Source organism: Hordeum vulgare, chromosome 6H, assembly GCF_904849725.1.
Source record: "Hordeum vulgare subsp. vulgare chromosome 6H, MorexV3_pseudomolecules_assembly, whole genome shotgun sequence".
Classification (NCBI taxonomy): Eukaryota; Viridiplantae; Streptophyta; class Magnoliopsida; order Poales; family Poaceae; genus Hordeum; species Hordeum vulgare.
Genome location: NC_058523.1, coordinates 352400226 through 352416856, shown reverse-complemented (window position 1 = coordinate 352416856; position 16631 = coordinate 352400226). Strand labels below are relative to the sequence as shown.

The 16631-nt window shown below is 43.8% G+C and overlaps 1 protein-coding gene across 1 annotated transcript; it reads left to right on the top strand.

The window, feature by feature from the left end:
* Window positions 1-253: 253 nt before the first annotated feature.
* LOC123401143 (histone-lysine N-methyltransferase ASHR3-like) lies at window positions 254-15265 on the top strand. The gene is made up of 11 exons (XM_045094872.1): window positions 254-1378; window positions 7798-7944; window positions 8722-8883; window positions 10224-10250; window positions 10817-10934; window positions 11083-11182; window positions 12398-12491; window positions 12953-13031; window positions 13522-13693; window positions 13792-13872; window positions 14736-15265. Exons 1-11 carry the CDS (start codon window positions 431-433, stop codon window positions 15082-15084), a joined length of 2277 nt encoding a protein of 758 aa, XP_044950807.1. The 5' UTR covers window positions 254-430; the 3' UTR covers window positions 15085-15265.
* Window positions 15266-16631: the final 1366 nt, after the last annotated feature.

The following is a 16631-nucleotide window of genomic DNA, read 5'->3' as shown; positions in this document are numbered from 1 at the left end:
CTAAAAAAACACCTACAAAGGTGAATCTATATTTAAAATATATCTACATATACTCGTATGTAGTCCTTTTTTTTTTTTTGAGATGACCCGTATGTAGTCCTGGGAGTAGGAAGTACTAGTACCAAACAAAGTATCGAGCTGAGAGCCGAAGTATTTACCACAGTTTTTTCTGTTTAGAAAAAGTATTTAACCACAGGTGACACTGCTACTGTTCGTTAGAGGGGGGAGATCTTCACTGCCAGTTTGCCGCGTAACGAATTTTGGAGGAGTCTCTCCGACCGCCACACAGCTAACTTTTCCCAGTCACAGAAATCACACCAACTTCTTCCCCAGTTCAGTTCACATCTCCTTCAGTCCATTCTGAGGGGCGTCTCTACCCAACTCCAATGCCTTCCAAACCCTAGCCCTCACCACTCGGCCCCTCGCTGCCATGCCAGATCTGAGTACCGTCTGCCCCGAGCTGTCTGTCGACGCCGCCGTGGGTGGGGATGCGGCCGCTGACCCCGCAACGGCGGCGGCGGCAACGGAATCCTACTTCGGCGGCGATGGCGCTCCCATTATCCCTGTGGAGTGCCGTTGGAGCGGCCGCGTTCGCGCCTTTGAAGTCCAGGGCGCGGTCCCTGTGACCGCCTGCCCCGAGGCGCGCCGCGGCGGCGAGAGGAAGTCGTCCTCTTTGCCGCCCCCTTCGTCCCCGGCGGCGTCATTTGCCCCGGAATCGGGTCGGGTGTGCGAGTTCTATGTGAACGAGGGCGCGATCGCTGTCACTGCCGGCCCTGAGGCGCGCGGAGGCGGCGGCCGGAAGAACTCGTCCTCTGCCTCGCTGCCTCCGTCCGCAGCAGTACCAGCGCCGGCATCGGGTCGGGCGCTCGAGGACTATGTGGACGCGGACGGGGCCTCTCTCACCGCTGAAGCGCACCACGGCGGCGGTAAGAAGTCCTCTCCCCCGTTGCATTCTGCCGCCACGGCGGTACATGCGCCGGCACCGGGTGTGAAGCTCGAAGACTATGTCAACGACTGTGCGGTCTCCGTCACTGCATACCCTGAGGCGCGCCGCAGTGGCGGAAAGAAGTCGTCCTCTGCCCTGCTACCTTCGTCCTTGGCGCTGCTGCCAGCACCGGCGCCGGCGTCGGATCTGATGCTAGAGGACCATGTGAACAAGGGTGTGGTTTCTGTCACCGCCCACCCTGAGGTGCGCCGCGGCAGCGGGAAGAAGTTGTATTCGGCTCGTTTACCTTTATCTGCGGCAGCGGCGGGGCTGGCGTTGCCATCGGGTCGGTCACTCAAGGACTATGTGAAGGAGTGGGAGGCGAGGAAGGTGGCGTCAGGAGCCTCCCTGCACCATTGTGTGCTGCCATTCCTCACTGGTGCGCCCAAGGCGGTAAGGGTTTCTGCTCCTAATGACTGAATCGCCGGTGGCTGATTCAGCATTACTTAGAATTGCTGCTCGACCGAAATCTAGGTTAAGGTGATTTACTCTGTGCATCATCAAACTTAACTATAAATATCTCCACACTTGCATATTGTACCAAAATGCAACCCAGACATCTCAATTGGTAATACACTATCGCAGCTAAGATCAACCAATGCTCAAGCAGTTTGTCAACAGATGTAAACAAGCAAAGCCTTGATTATAAAACCATCACATTTGTCCTTGTGATACACAGATTTACTTTCTCTATCCACAGCTCACACATTTTTTAACAGCATGCTGTCATAATTTCTAGTCATGTAGAGAACATAGATTTATCACAGGTAGGCAGACGCGTATGTAAAGTTTGCAATCAGCTGGCTGGCAAGCCGTCTGATCCGTTCTCAGGATCAGCCGGTTGACATCGTAACACCGTGGCCAAACCCACTGGCTCTTGGCCGTTGCACTTGGCTATCACCTAGGATCTAAACTAGATCCACAAACCAACACTAGTCTTTCCTGCGCAATTTGTCCTCACTCGTGCGCACCCCAGATCAGCTTCCTACTCGGTCACCCATCCTCAAAGTGCTCCAAGCCAAACACGCTTAACTTTGAGGTTCCGGGAGCCTGAAAAGAAGGCGCACCTTGTTGCTATGAGTAGCCTATAATTCGACGTCGGCCCAACAGGAACGTTCCATCTTGGCACATGTCTGTACGTCCAATTCGATACATGTGCCATGCCGTGTGCCACGACGGGCCACACGCGCCATGAGCCACAGACCCGTGCACTTGACCTGCACATGCCTATGTAACCGTGAGGGTCGGCTTTGATACCAATTGTAACGCTTCGGCCAAACCCACCGGTTCCTGGCCATTGTGCCTGGCTACCACCTAGGATCTAGACTGGCCCCATGAACCAACACTAGTCTTTTCTGCGCACTTTGTCCTCACTCGTGCGCACTTCTTAATTGGTCACCCATCCTCAAATTGTTCCAAGCCAAGCACACTTAACTTTGAGGTTCCTTTTGGGTGGGCTCCTGGAAAAGAAAGTGCACCTTATTGATGAGTAGACTATCACTCCTATTAATCCGGGATGTCACTGACGCCTAACGTGCCCCAACATTGTTTGGGGTCAAAGTTATGACCCTTCTTCCTACCGCGTGACTCAAGGCCGCCTAGGTGGTGATTAGATTCACATATATTAATCCAATCAGAACAAACAATGCTCATACAATAGAGAGAAAAATCAGAACAAACGTCACTCATAGGACACACATCCCACAACAACTCTCAAGCAAAAACACATTAAACCATCCGGTCCTTTCTTCCAGTGTTCTAATACCACCAGGCTGTCAGGTCCACTGCTTTGCCAACTCAATCCTTGTCCTCCTATTTCTAACTCTTATACTTGTACAATTCTATGTGAGTAAAGGAGAGCAAGCAGCAGAATCCAGCACCGCTAGCTGCAGAGCTGACAGCTGAGAGGCAAGCAGCGGGGCAGAGGATGGATATGGGCGATGAGCAGCAAAGTAGAGTGGGGAGGGGGAGGAACAAAGAAGAAAGGGAACGAATATAAGAGTGCTAGTGAGAGACGACAGAAGACAGGGAGGCGACAACATGCTCTGGACGGTGGCAATAGATATGGGCTGGAGACGGTCGACAACTGGCATCAACGGCTATGGTGCCAGCAACCTTCGCTATCATTGCCGTTGGCGGGACCATGGGCCGCCGCTATTGGGCTTGGGCTTCTCAGAAGCCACGGAGGGCAGCATCTACGTATATACGAGGAGATGGATTACAGAGAACTCGACCAGGATTTGGACGGCTTCGGCCTCCTCTGCTTAAGTCTCTTCTTGCACTGGTGCTCCTCTCCTTCTCTGCCATGGCCTGATCCTCAAAATCATTGGCTTGTAGTTGAAATCATTAAGCAATTGACCTCTGTACTGGTGTGTTGCTAACAATTGGTATTCAGAGCCAGTCGATTCCTCCACGCAAAGTCCGCATAGTTTTTCCCCACAATTTCCTAGTTTGAGCCAAACAACCACATCCGAGGGCTTCCCACCGCGATCGATATCTAGCAATGTCACGCGGATCAGCTTGGGTTGCCTGCCGTGATCGAGCGTTCGCATCGGTGGAGGACCCGACGCCTCGCCGAGTGGACGAACCAGGACAAGCAAGCATGGTGTCGCGCCGAGTTTGGCGCCTGTATTACATCCATCGCGGCGCAGGTTGCTTCAGAGGTGTCGGTGACTGTATCATTGGAGGTGTCAGCTGCCGTTGCAACAACGCTACATGCTGGGCGTGCGGGGCACCACGACTACCTCGATGCTGCGCCGACGTCCACATCGACCCTAACTCCGCCGGTGGTGGACGACCTTCCCTTTGTTCCTGATGCATCTATTGTGGTCTCTGCGCAGCAACAACAACAGGAAGATGCGGCATCGCCTCAGGCCATCGACAACATAGTTACCAACATCCTCGCTGCCTGGACGCCCACCACCTGTTCGACGCAATCCCCAACCGGGCCGTCACCGTATTGGTGTCAGCTCCCGCTGCAGTATCAACTTTGTCCGAGGTCATCGTTGGTGTCGTCACCGAGTATTGTTGCTTCGACCTCGAGCCAGCAACCTCGACTCCGACTTCCGCACTGGACATCTTGGGCGCCTGCTCATCAGTGATTAACTCAGTGATTTACTCACTCGCCCTTCCTACAAGCAGTGGCGGCTCCGCTGTGGCACATACCACCTGTTCGATGCGATGCCCAAGCTCCGCCGCATCCGAAGAGTCAGTGCTCACCTCGTCCGCAACACCACCTTCATTCACGATTGTCGGCAGCGTCGCCCTTGAGCCTGCTGCACCTGAAGCCATCCCAATGTCGCTGCGTTTGCTGTTCCCTATCCTCAGTCCGGAAAACTTGACACCAACTAGGTGCTCGACAAAGGCATGTACATTGGTACAGTTGGAAGAAGTTCTGAATCTCGCTATTGATTCGGTTGGTTTACCCGTGCAACATTCAGTTGGGCTGCTTCATGATTGTTATATTGAAGCTTGGGTTTCCTTCCTTTTAGCCGGACAATTTGTTCTGTGTGTATTTAGGCTGAACCAATGGGAAATTGCTTGGATACTAGAATGGGATGGATATGAACATGCTGGAGTTAAACTGGAGGAGTTATTGTTCACTAACATGGGTCTAGAGATCTTCCAAGCTAATTTTGTTGACATCTGTTGTTGTGGTGGTGTTACTGCTGGTTGCTTGTCCTTTCCAAGATTGAGAATCACTCATGCATATTCTACTGACATTGTCGACGTTGTTCCTGACCTAGCTACACCAGTGGAAAACAAGGACGTCATCGATGTTGTCACCATTGATGTCACTGCATGTGAGCCTATCAACACAATAGTAGGTCTTGACCAAAACACGGAAGACGATGCCATGACGCTATGCCTGGACCCTTGGAGTACGCCTATGTTGGCGTCATCTTTCTATGCGTCGACCATGGCAGCAGCCGAGGCTCTGCCCTGGCTGGGTGCGATGTGTCCCCTAACAATGGCAACATCAGTATCACCCAAGAACAAGCAGAAGAAACGGGTAATCCTCACCTTCTGAGAAATTCTCTTCTGATGAATTCAGGGTTCAAATTTTACCTAGTACAGTTACTGTTCCAATATGATTATGCACATGAAGCTCGGCCTGCCTGCTATGTTATTGACGCTGGCTGCATGATGTTTGTTACTCATAAGGAGAATGACTTTGAACAAGAGCGCAAGACACTTGCTAGATGCTTCCCCACTATTCCACATGTTGCCTGGGTGGATAGACTTTCATTCCCATTCCTGAAGTCTGTTGTCAAGTTAGAACATCTCATTGAGCAGTTGCAGAAGTATTTCATTTTCCAAGTAAAACTGAAGCTATGGCCTGCCTGTGAGCTACCCTTGTTTATTGTGACATCTGCAAGTGTGTTTCTAATTCTGATCACAACCTTGTCCCGCTTCGAAGAAAAAAAAGGAGAAGGAGCAGCCAATATGCAAATTCATAGACCAATGTATGAGGTACATGTATACTGGTTATTATCTTCTTCCTCTGGGTATCATAGGGAGGGATCTTGGTTCCTTCAGTACAATAGCTGCAACCTACTCCAGTGTGAAAATTGCATGGTCGTTAGTGGACTCGTTTTATGCTAGCTCATATTATGAAGGAAGTGGAATTGTCACTAGGAGGGAGCTGAGCTGGAATTATCAGTGTTGTTCTGAGCCTATACAATGGGAGATTGCATGGTTTTATCCCTTGGAGTATTTTGCTAGTGACAGAGAATTTGTTCAGCCATTATTTACCAGTTCAGTGCAGTCTTGCATTTTTGGAGAGGTTTCCTTCCCTGAGTTAGAACAAGTACAGTGGAGAATTGCTTGTCTGACTTCGAAAGAATTGTTGTTTTCCCATATGGGTGAAGAGATCCTTACGGCCAACTCCATTGTCATCAGTTATGGACCCGTTGCTGTTACTACTTGGTACATATTGGCTGCAGAATTCATAAGTGCAGATGCATATTTTATGGAGCTTCACAAGGTACAGTGCATAAGTGTATGCATTTCTCCTGGTGATGTTACAGCAACTTCACAAATATGGCAAGGTCACATATGGGTTAGTATGGTGCTGGAGTTTGATGGAGTCCAAGTAATTCTGTTAGCTGCTTACATTACTGTCTCTGGTTTCTACAATATTGTCATGTGATTGATGCTCATTTGCTACTACTCGTTGGGTGTCGTCCTGCCATTATACTTGGAGTAATTTTCAGTACCATTTTAGCTTGGGATTCTGGCGGTTGTGCATCGAACCCTGAAGATATTCCTGGCAACAGTGCGAATTGTCATTACAAAGCACTAGTCTGTCTTCACCTAGTTGAGTTCCGTTGCCTAAGAAGGCATTATACCAACTGCAAAAGGCTCATCGCGGAAACTGCTATGCAATATGATTTCCAATATTTTTCTTGGAAATTTGCATGGTCACTGCACTCAGTGAGCTTCCGGAGCCTCAAGTTTTGTCAAAGGAAGGGATCCAGGCATTTGGGCCGTTCTTTATTTCTTAGGATTTGTCACACAAGTTGAAGTAACACGAAGGAGGAATGCTGCAACTCCAACCTACTGCCACGACCACTGCCTCGACCATGCTTCCTGCTTCGACAACGCTTGTGTCAATCAACACTCCTACCTCGACACTTTCTGTGACCAAGTGAACATCAGCGATGACCACTTCCTTGAGCAAGTCAGCATCGCCTGCTACCTCAACCACCTCAACCTCGCCAAGTTCCGCATCAACTACGGCACCCGCCGCGACCTCGGCGAAGTCATGAAGCATCAAGTACCATGGGATCCAGGAGGTTCGACATGGAATCGGCTTGAGGTCAAGCCAAAATTTAAGGATGGGGGAATGTCAGCAACCTTAGCTATCATCACCATGGGCAGGACCATGAGCCGCCGCTATTGGGCTTGGGCTTCTCAGAAGCCATGGAGGGCAGCATCTACATATATACGAGGGGATGGGTTACAGAGAGCTCGGCCAGGATTTGGACGGCTTCGGCCTCCTCTGCTCAAGTCTCTTCTAGCTCTGGTGCTCCTCTCCTTCTCTGCCATGGCCTGATCCTCAAAATCAATGTCTTGTAGTTGAAATCATTAAGCAATTGACCTCTGTATTGGTGTGTTGCTAACATATGGTTCCTTCCCAGTTCTGAACCCTCTCTCCTAGCAAGCTGAAGACAAGATCCGAGCCCCCCTTTCCCTCCTAAATATCAGTCAGTTTAAGCGAGCAGCCACGCTAGCCAACTGGCCAACATGTTAATATGTTATCGACTACACTGCACAGTGGTGAGCTGGCATGAACAATGTGGTTGTTCTTTGATCAATGTAGGATGTGAGAAAAGTTTTTATGCAGTTTAAGTTCCAGTGCTGCCTTTGACCCTCTCTCCACTTTCACTCTACTAGTAGGCCAAAGATCAGATCTTACCCCCTTCCTTCCTAGATGTCTGCCAGTTTAGGCGAGCAGCCGCATTGTCTGTTGCTTGCCGAGAGGAGATCATGCTATTGACTGCACATCACAGTGGCGAGCTGCACGAACAATGTTAAGGTTGTTCTTTGATTAACATGAGAACTGAGAATTTTTTGTCTCCTTGAGTTCCACTGCCACCTTTCGAATTGCTTGATGCTTAATCGCATATTTCTCAGCATACACCTCATCAAATTTCATATACGCCTCTGCCTACCTGTTGAAAGTTAAAACTGCAGTTCATACATGATAAAGTGATAAACTATCATAATTAGATCAACATCGGGACCAAGTTTCAGTTTTGATCAATGTTTATTGGCTTTGTATATGATAATTCTTCATATGTGCACAGGTTGAATGTCGTGTGTGCTATAAGATTATCCATCCCTCGGAAGAAATAAAATGTTCAGTTAGCCGTTGTGAACAAACGTTCCACCTGACCTGTGTGGTGGAATATACTGCAAATTTCACTGCTGAAAGCTTCAAGTGCCCTCAGCATGTAAGTTTAAATGTTATGAAATGGGGTATGTTTAATATTGTATGTGCTGCGCATTGGCGAAAACATAAGATCTTCCTAAAAATGTGAGTTATGTAGCTTAAAGAACTTTTGTTGTGAAGTTGTTGGGCTTGTCTAGTTGTCATACTTGAGTATGCCTGCCCTGTTTTGATATGAGTATTCTGTCCACATGGATAGTTGTTGCATTCAACATACAATTATGCTATATTAGATAGTTTGGAAACTAGGATGCAGTGTGCACTATAAATAGACATACTTACGGGTTATGTTAACACAATGTATTTGCAAATAACTCAAATACATTTTGATTCTTTGACAGGCTGATAGTTATGTTTTCGATGTATGACCAATTCATGACCACCACACGGCTTACTATTTGTGAAGGAATAAGTAAACGAAATAACACAGTACTCCATATCACAAATGCATGTCCTTTTGGACATGTCTTAACTTTCACTATGAATATTGTTCTAAATATTTAGATTGAGAACTTGTAAATCATATGTTTAGATTTGTGCCGAAAAGTATATTCGTAATACAATAATTTTATATTTTCTTGGGTACACTGTCGTAAGGATTAATGATCAAAGGTAAACCGTGAAGACATGTATTTGTGATATGGAGGGAGTTTTTTTTTTAATTTGTACAGAGAATATCTTTTTAAAGGTATTTAAAAGGTCAATTCCTGTAGTTCCCAATTTTTTTAGGTCATGCTTAATTTTGATACACTTTAATTGGACTTTCTTTCTCTATAATTAGGGTTGCATGGTTTGTAAGCAAAAGATGTTTTTTTGGCGCTGTGGACGTTGTACAGTTGCAGCGCATACAAAATGTGCACCGTGGCCTCTAATTCATCTAAAAGATGACCAAGGAAGTGCAATTTGCTGGAGGCACCCTTCCAATTGGCTCCTTCAAAACGAGGTCTATCCTTTATCCCTTACAATTCCTCAGTTCATATTGTTATGCATGAACAGGGTAACTACTTTGCCCTCTAATTTACTAGTCCCTCTTTCATGAATAGATGAGGTTTTGGACATGGACACTCTCCACACGCTACTTTGACCATTACTTTTCATATGAACATGTTAGTACAAAATGTTACAATCATAATATTTTCATGACAAATCTGGTGATACTATTCTCACTTGACCAACCTAAATGTTCTTTCATGTTTCTGGTTAAAGTTTTTGAATGCAAACTTTCTAGGGCGTCATTTATTTACAGCTGGAGGTTGAATCATTAAGTATTTCCGCAAGAAGAAAAACCCAGCGCAAGTATTATTAAGCATTTTTTCTAGGAATATAGTTTTGGGTTCCCTCTCGTCTGATTTGCATCTTTGTATTCTATTTGTGCAACTATGCTGAAAGCTGCAAATCTTCTGATATCAAATCAAGCCACTTCTTCCTTGAATATCAAATCGGTGTTACAGTTTTTTGTTCTCAGTTTGACCATAGCAAACAGTATACCTACCCTTTCAAGTTTCTTGTTTGAGCTTCCGCCCCTTTTAGGTTTTAGCCCAGTTTTTCCCTAATATAAGTTTCTTTGATCATACCAGAAGTTCATCACTGGAAAAATTGTTTTTGGAAGCATGATTTCATATATGTTCCAGAAGAGTCTTTGTTCCAGTTCTTGCTTCATAATTGCTCTATATGGATGCATGAACAATGCCAATCTCTATGCCATACCTTGCATACATGGTAGTTGACAACACCAATCATGGATACATGATTGTTTATGCCATACCTTGCATTCGTGGATATTTGTTATGTTTATGCATGAAGAACACCAATCTCTATACGGATGCAAGTATCCATGAACGCGTAAACATAACAAATATTATCAATGCACCTCCAGAATTTGGCCATACTCCATGTGGTCTAAGGGTTCTCTTAATGCTTCACCATTTGTATATACATAAAATGACCATACCTCTGTGATTCTTCCTTTTTTTCTGTTAATAACAGATCTCAAATTCATAGTTTCCAAATCCCAATGAAAAATGATTGATTTTATGGAGTTCATTCTTAATAAAACAAGAATTCTCTGCCACGAGGAGCATTTAGTTTTCTGCTGGTTCTGGTCCAACTGTAGATAAGTTTGATTCATGGTTTCGTGCTCACTGCTGATCCTTTCATTATTTGCTTTTACCTCTAGATTATTATTTTATATTACCAGAAAAAGTTGACTGCATTCCATACCTTTTTGTTAATATTTGTAATGCTTGAGGTGTCTGACAGGAGTACTTTGTTTGATGGTGACAGAATGCTGACCTGACAAATAACATAGAGGTTAGTGCTGGCATAATAAGACTGTATGCTGCTACCTCCCTTTTATATTTGCTTCTTTTAAGTCGTGTTGCGCTGTTTTCTTAAATAGTTCATTTTTGAGGATTCCTTACTTGTCCTTGGAGTGTTAATGCTCTGTAGTTTTTAGGATGCTTATATCCGGTACTCCAGTCTTTAAGCAGACCAATATTGTCGTCTTGTGCTCCCTCTGATTGATAAAATAGGTGATGTTTTGGGATGTGTTTGGTCAGTTGTTTTAGAATGCTCACATGCAAAAAACATTTTCATATACTTTTTTGGTTTAATTATACATGCTACTACTATGGCTGAAAATGTACAATGGAGACTGAAAAGAAGTGAATATCATCACTTTAGAATGGGAGGGTTACAGTCTTTGGAATCCATGAAGATTGGGGAGGAACCTATTTAGTTTATTAATGCTGGAATGCTGCAGAAAGAAGTTAAATGATTGTCTTGTTCCAATAGAAGTAATATTTTCTCAAGAAGATTATCTGTCTTGCCTACCAGGCTTTTGTGCATAACTAATGCTAACAATGCTTGTTTGACAGGAAGTTTTCTGCCGACTACCTCTTCCATATGTTAACGAAGAATTCAATATTGATTCAACCATCAGGAATTTCACAGCGATTGTTTGTAAACCGCCCTCATACACACATATCAGGCGCAGTATCCTAAAGTAATACTTGCTGTGGTTATTCAGTCGAGATATCTGGAGCTATTTACTTCCATTTGACTTCCTCATTCTGGAATTAGTTTCATATTCGTCTGCCTTACACCATTACACGTCATCATTGTTTTCTTAATGTTGTAAAAGATGTATATTTAGTCAAGAAGAAACGCGCCGATTCAAGTGCCGAGACTGGGTGTACAAATTGCAAATCGGATTCTGTTTGCAAAGATGATTGCGAATGCAGGTATTCTTCCTAACTCTACTAATACATTTTAGATGCATACATCAATAATGAGGTTTTGACAAAACTATCTCTAGTTTGATATATGTGAAATGTTACTGTGTTCATAAGATGGAACCTCTGACATGGCATTCTGGCAAAAGAGCAAGCATACACATTGGTGGGTACTTATAAAATTGCCTAAATACTCAACTATTGTACTGGCCATTCTAACCAGGATCATGTGTCAGAACGATACAATGAGAGAGCTTAGGGAGAAGGGAGGAGATTTGGGCTGCCAAATGGGCCTGACAATACATTGTAATTTGTTTTTATTTCTGTTTAGTAAATGTACTGCTAACTGGAGTACCACATCATCCATGTTAGTTCGCATTTGCTGATTAGGAGTCCATGTCGCTTACCTGGCAAAACTACCACGATCACCAGCATCAAGGTTGATTTGATCTGGTTTAGATAGGAAAACTGAATCGATGTTGGAGTTGTGGTGAAAATTACTTGGGCCTAAATAAAACTTCACCATAAGTTTAAACATTCGATTATTTAGTTTTTGTATATCACTCTTTTGCATGTGGAAACAGCCTCTAGCAGAAATGTAGGGAAAGGCCGCATACTATAGCCCCAAAGTGGTCGGACCCTTCCCCGGACCCTGTGCAAGCGGGAGCTACGTGCACCGGGCTGCCCCTTTTTTTATATATTACTCTTTTGCATCATGTATTATCTATCTTCCCCTCCTGTAGCTCGGAAAAATATAAAATAATTACTTGTACAACATTGACAAAAGACCAATCTGTTTCAAATCCAGCTTTGATCAATACAAAGGGAAACAAAAATAGAGGTGAATTCTGCTGTTAGCATTAGCTTTATGTTGAAATGGAGAAAAGTAAAATATGAGCTACTAGTCACAACCACCACAGAATATGGATTTGAATGTGCACTGTAGATTCATCTATTGTCAATACTGTCAACTATGAGAATACGGTTGCACCAAAATGCGCGGTAGTATTGGATTCTTTCTTTCTACTATATAGCGAATGGAGTGACGTATTTTCTTGTTATTTGAACATTAATGCTGGAGTACTATTATGTGTGCATATTACTAATCGCCAAATAAGTTAGCTTCACTGTACAGATTTTTTACATGTGTGCGATGTAGATATTTACCCCAGCAACCATACTTGTATTTATTTGACATATTGAAATTTGGCTGTCATTTATCAGGGGTCTTTCTATGAGTTGTTCCAAGAGTTGCCACTGCTCAGACCTGTGTAGCAACAAGCCATTCCGCAAGGATAAGAAAATTAAAATTGTCAAGGTAGTTCTGTCTTTCAAATGATGTGCTTGTATACACTTGCCAATTTATTCACAAACCTGTGTAGCAACAAGCCAATCCGCAAGGATGTGTTTACACCACTCTTCTAATTTTTCAAGGTCCACTCTTTTCCCCTTCGAGAGTTTGTGTGTGCCATGAGTTGTACTGCTGGGGAACAGCTAAATGAAGGGGCATATTATTTATACATGGGCCACTTACATAAGCACTTCAGCTAATTGCTACGCAATGCAAATGAATATACTAGTTCTCTTTTCCTTGGTGGCTGCCAAAGTACCCACTGCAGCACTGCCTTCACAAATCCCCTTTCTTGTACTATTGGATGCAAAATGACATGTGGCGATGATAGGGGTGCGTTTTTGAGAATCGGTTGTGGAGTTATGCTTAATGGAAGATGTTTATTCTACTTCTTTGACTACAATCACAACAGCCTTTTCCCTTTACAGTCAGAAGGCTGTGGATGGGGTGCTGTTGCATTGGAGCCATTGGAGAAAGGTGATTTCATAATTGAGTATGTGGGTGAAGGTACAAGTTATTCTGCTACATTAAACATTTGTCTAATAGAAATAGCAAATAGTTTCTAGGTGACTGCACATATGCAATGGGGAAAGTGACATTTTGCTTGTGCCCTCATTTTCACTGGCTTTAATTCGTCTAATTTCGTTTATGCTTATTTGTGCCAAATAAATCCTTGAGTTACACTTACGATTGCTCCTCTCGGAGGGCAACAGCTTCAGCAGTGTTCAATGGTGGTTGTTAGAGTTGAGAACCCTGTGCCCTAACGCCACATTACCACATCAAGTTATGAGGAACACTCAAAGTAATGTATTGCAGGAGCCCAAAGGGCATACCTACAGAGCACAAGTGACACAATCCTGGCTTGAATGTAGAGCTCATATTTTGTAAATTAAGGAAATCGAAACTAGTTTGGTTTTAGTCATGAGTTACCTTCTGTAAATCTGCTGCGGTGACTTAATGATATCCTTGTGTATTTTCATTTTAAATCTTATTTCAGTCATCAATGACGCAACATGTGAACAACGGCTTTGGGACATGAAGCGGCGTGGGGACAAAAATTTCTACATGTGTGAAATCAGCAAAGATTTTACAATAGATGCAACTTTTAAAGGAAACACTTCACGTTTTCTAAACCATAGTTGTGATCCCAACTGTAAACTAGAAAAATGGTAATGATTTCTGGAACAGAAAGCTTGTTTTGCATTCGGTGATGGTAATTTTTGTTTTAAATGGTGATGTTCCTCATATTGTCTATATGCTTTATCAGGCAAGTTGAGGGTGAGACAAGAGTCGGTGTTTTTGCCTCTCGTATCATTGAAGTTGGAGAACCCTTAACTTATGACTACAGGTATTTACAGTCATTTTTTTCTTCTAAAGAGTACATATATTTCTTAATCTAATTAGGCAAAAATGAGTACATTCTGGCAATACGAAGGGCAACGAATATATTGCATCGTAAGTGGCCTGCTGCAATCAGCTCTAGTTGCTGATGAGTTTGTGATATTTGTAGTCAAGCTTGTAACATTCTGATCCTGGTATGTACCACCAAACTGACCAAATTAGCATTTAACTACAAATATTGTGATGGTGAGCCAGCAACTTGTCCATCTGAGTTTGGGTCTTAGATCAGTAGGTCACTTGCCTTGGATTGTGATTTTCCAGAGAACACACCGGTAGTAACATTCTTGGGTTCCTGTTTGCCAATTTGCGTGCATTACTGTAAGCCAGGATATGCTGTTTAACTTCGCTTTAGTATAAACCTAGGTTCAGTTGTGTTCCTAGTGTTGTCATGTGTTCGGGCCCAAACACTTCTTTACCAAACCTGGGTTATATTATCTTGCCCAAACCGCTCTGTGCAGCATGGACTGAAATGGACATGCCTGGTGCCTGTGACGAAGAAGTACAGCGTGCTTCCGTACCTATTTCGGATGGGCTAACCAAACCCTTTTTGAACAGCCGAAGTCTCAGCTATCCTGGTTGCATGGCATTTCACTGATTTTGGTAATGTATGCTAATCAGGGGAGCATATGAAATGAGATTCTTTCCACCTTTACATACATACTCCCTCCGTCCCAAAATAAGTGTCGAAGATTTTGTACTAAACTAGTATAACTTTTGTACTAGAGTATCAACACTTATTTTGGGACGGAGGGAGTATTTCCCAAGACTGGATATTTCTATGAACATTTACAATTTACTGCTTTCTTCCAGGTTTGTGCATTTTGGGGAGAAGGTCAAGTGCCATTGCGGAGCAAAGAGTTGCCAAGGATACTTGGGCAGCCAACTAAAGAATCCAACACAGAATGCACTTGCAGCTGCTGCGCTTGAGAATAAGTTGCTCGCGCAACAGGGCGGCTGCTCTCCTTCAAGGGTCAAACCAGAGACTCATTTGTTACCCTGGACCAACTGTATAGAGGTTCCTTTTAATTTGAGGAGCAAAACGAAGATAGACCGGCTATGCTGGGGACGCAAACGGCAGCGGACGTCCCTTTTAGATCCATCGTCATCTTCAGCTGGCCTGCAGCCATCAGTTATTGACGCTGGTGTATCCATTCTATAGAGCTTTTCGGCTAAGCTGAAGTCCTGAGTCGATTCTGTATAAATATATCATGGTGATACACTCGTATATGAGTTCATTTCAAACGATTCTTTCACATTTGCCGGATTCAGGACTTACGGTGTTGTAAGTTGTAACATTTTTCTCATCTCATAGTCAATTTTATAGTTGAAGTTGGAGAGAACACTCAGATCTCTTTCAAGTTGTAAGCAGGCTTGAACTGATTGTGTTCATTACCCTCCCTTTCATGCGAATGACCTGATGTCAGGCCGTGTTGAGCTTGTTTTCTCAAAGTTGCATGCAACCCATGATAGGTGGTTGCATCCTCTAAAGACTCTTTTGGTTTAGAGGATAGAAATATCATGGAAATAGGAAAACATAGGAAGTGGGATGGCACCCAGAATGCTTGCGTTATTTAAAAAGGAAGTGGGATGGCATGTATCTTAGAGATACCATTTGATTAATAGGATAGGATTTTTTTACTGAGTGTAAATTAATGTTTTTTCCCTTTGAAATGTGAAGGATTTGTTCTTATCCTGCATAGAAATAGGAACCCATTTTTACAAACAAAAGTGCTACAAAGAAAGTTTCCTACAAGTTTTTTGTAAACCAAAGGAAGCCTAAAATTCTAAACTTTTTCGTGCCATGACATAATGGTCATTGAGGTTTGGTGACAATTCAGCAAGAGAGTGCAGAAAGAAGAGATAATTTGGTACACATGCCTAATTCTTGTTCCGTAGAGCATCCGGAAAGAGCGGAACAATAGTGAATCCCAAATCAAGAGACCTTCAAGTACGACCCTAGTCAAGGTTGTGCTTACTTCATTGGCAATCTATCACATTACCTTCAAGGACCTCCGTCTCGGTTTTGGCTAGGCCGATAGGTCACCCGGCCTCGCTAGCTTGGCTCCAACCGGCTTTGGCTAGGCCGATAGGTCACTCGGCCTCGCTAGCTTGGCTCCAACCGGCTTTGGCTAGGCTGATTAGTACTAATTAGCTTTAGCTAGGTCGATTAGTATTAATCGGCTTTGGTTAGGCTGATTAGTATTAATTAACTTCGATGTGATTAGTTAGTATTAATTGGATTATTAATGACCAATTAGTACTGGTTGGTGTTGGTAAAGCTCATAGTTGCATGCACTCTTCTTTTCCTACGTACTATGAATTTTTGATGACCAGAATAGCAAAATAGCCCATCTATAATTTTTTCTCCGTCATAATTTACCGTTGATGACTTTCCTCCATAATTTCTCGCGCTTCTAACTTCCCGCCATCGTTTCCTACTTCTTAGTTCCTGCCGATATCTCCCGCCATATTTTCCCGCTTGTGAGTTCCCGCCCATTCTTCTCTTCTGCACCTATAAAACCCCCTCCACATTTCGGTGGGTAAGCAGTCGAGTGTAGTATCATAGTTGCGTTAAGATGTCCCATTATCCTTTTGATCATAGTTTTATCTCTGGTATGTCATCTTGTCTTCTGCGTTTAACTAGCAATTTCAAGATAGACGATATAATAGTTTCATAGGACGAACTCATGAGTAGTGACATCCTAC

Excerpts from the sequence above, each read along its gene's own strand:
- LOC123401143 (XM_045094872.1), top strand. The coding sequence starts at position 431 with ATGCCAGATCTGAGTACCGTCTGCCCCGAGCTGTCTGTCGACGCCGCC. Across the intron at positions 1,379-7,797 it reads TCACTGGTGCGCCCAAGGCG|GTTGAATGTCGTGTGTGCTA; the intron begins GTAAGGGTTTCT and ends ATATGTGCACAG. Across the intron at positions 11,183-12,397 it reads AAAGATGATTGCGAATGCAG|GGGTCTTTCTATGAGTTGTT; the intron begins GTATTCTTCCTA and ends GTCATTTATCAG.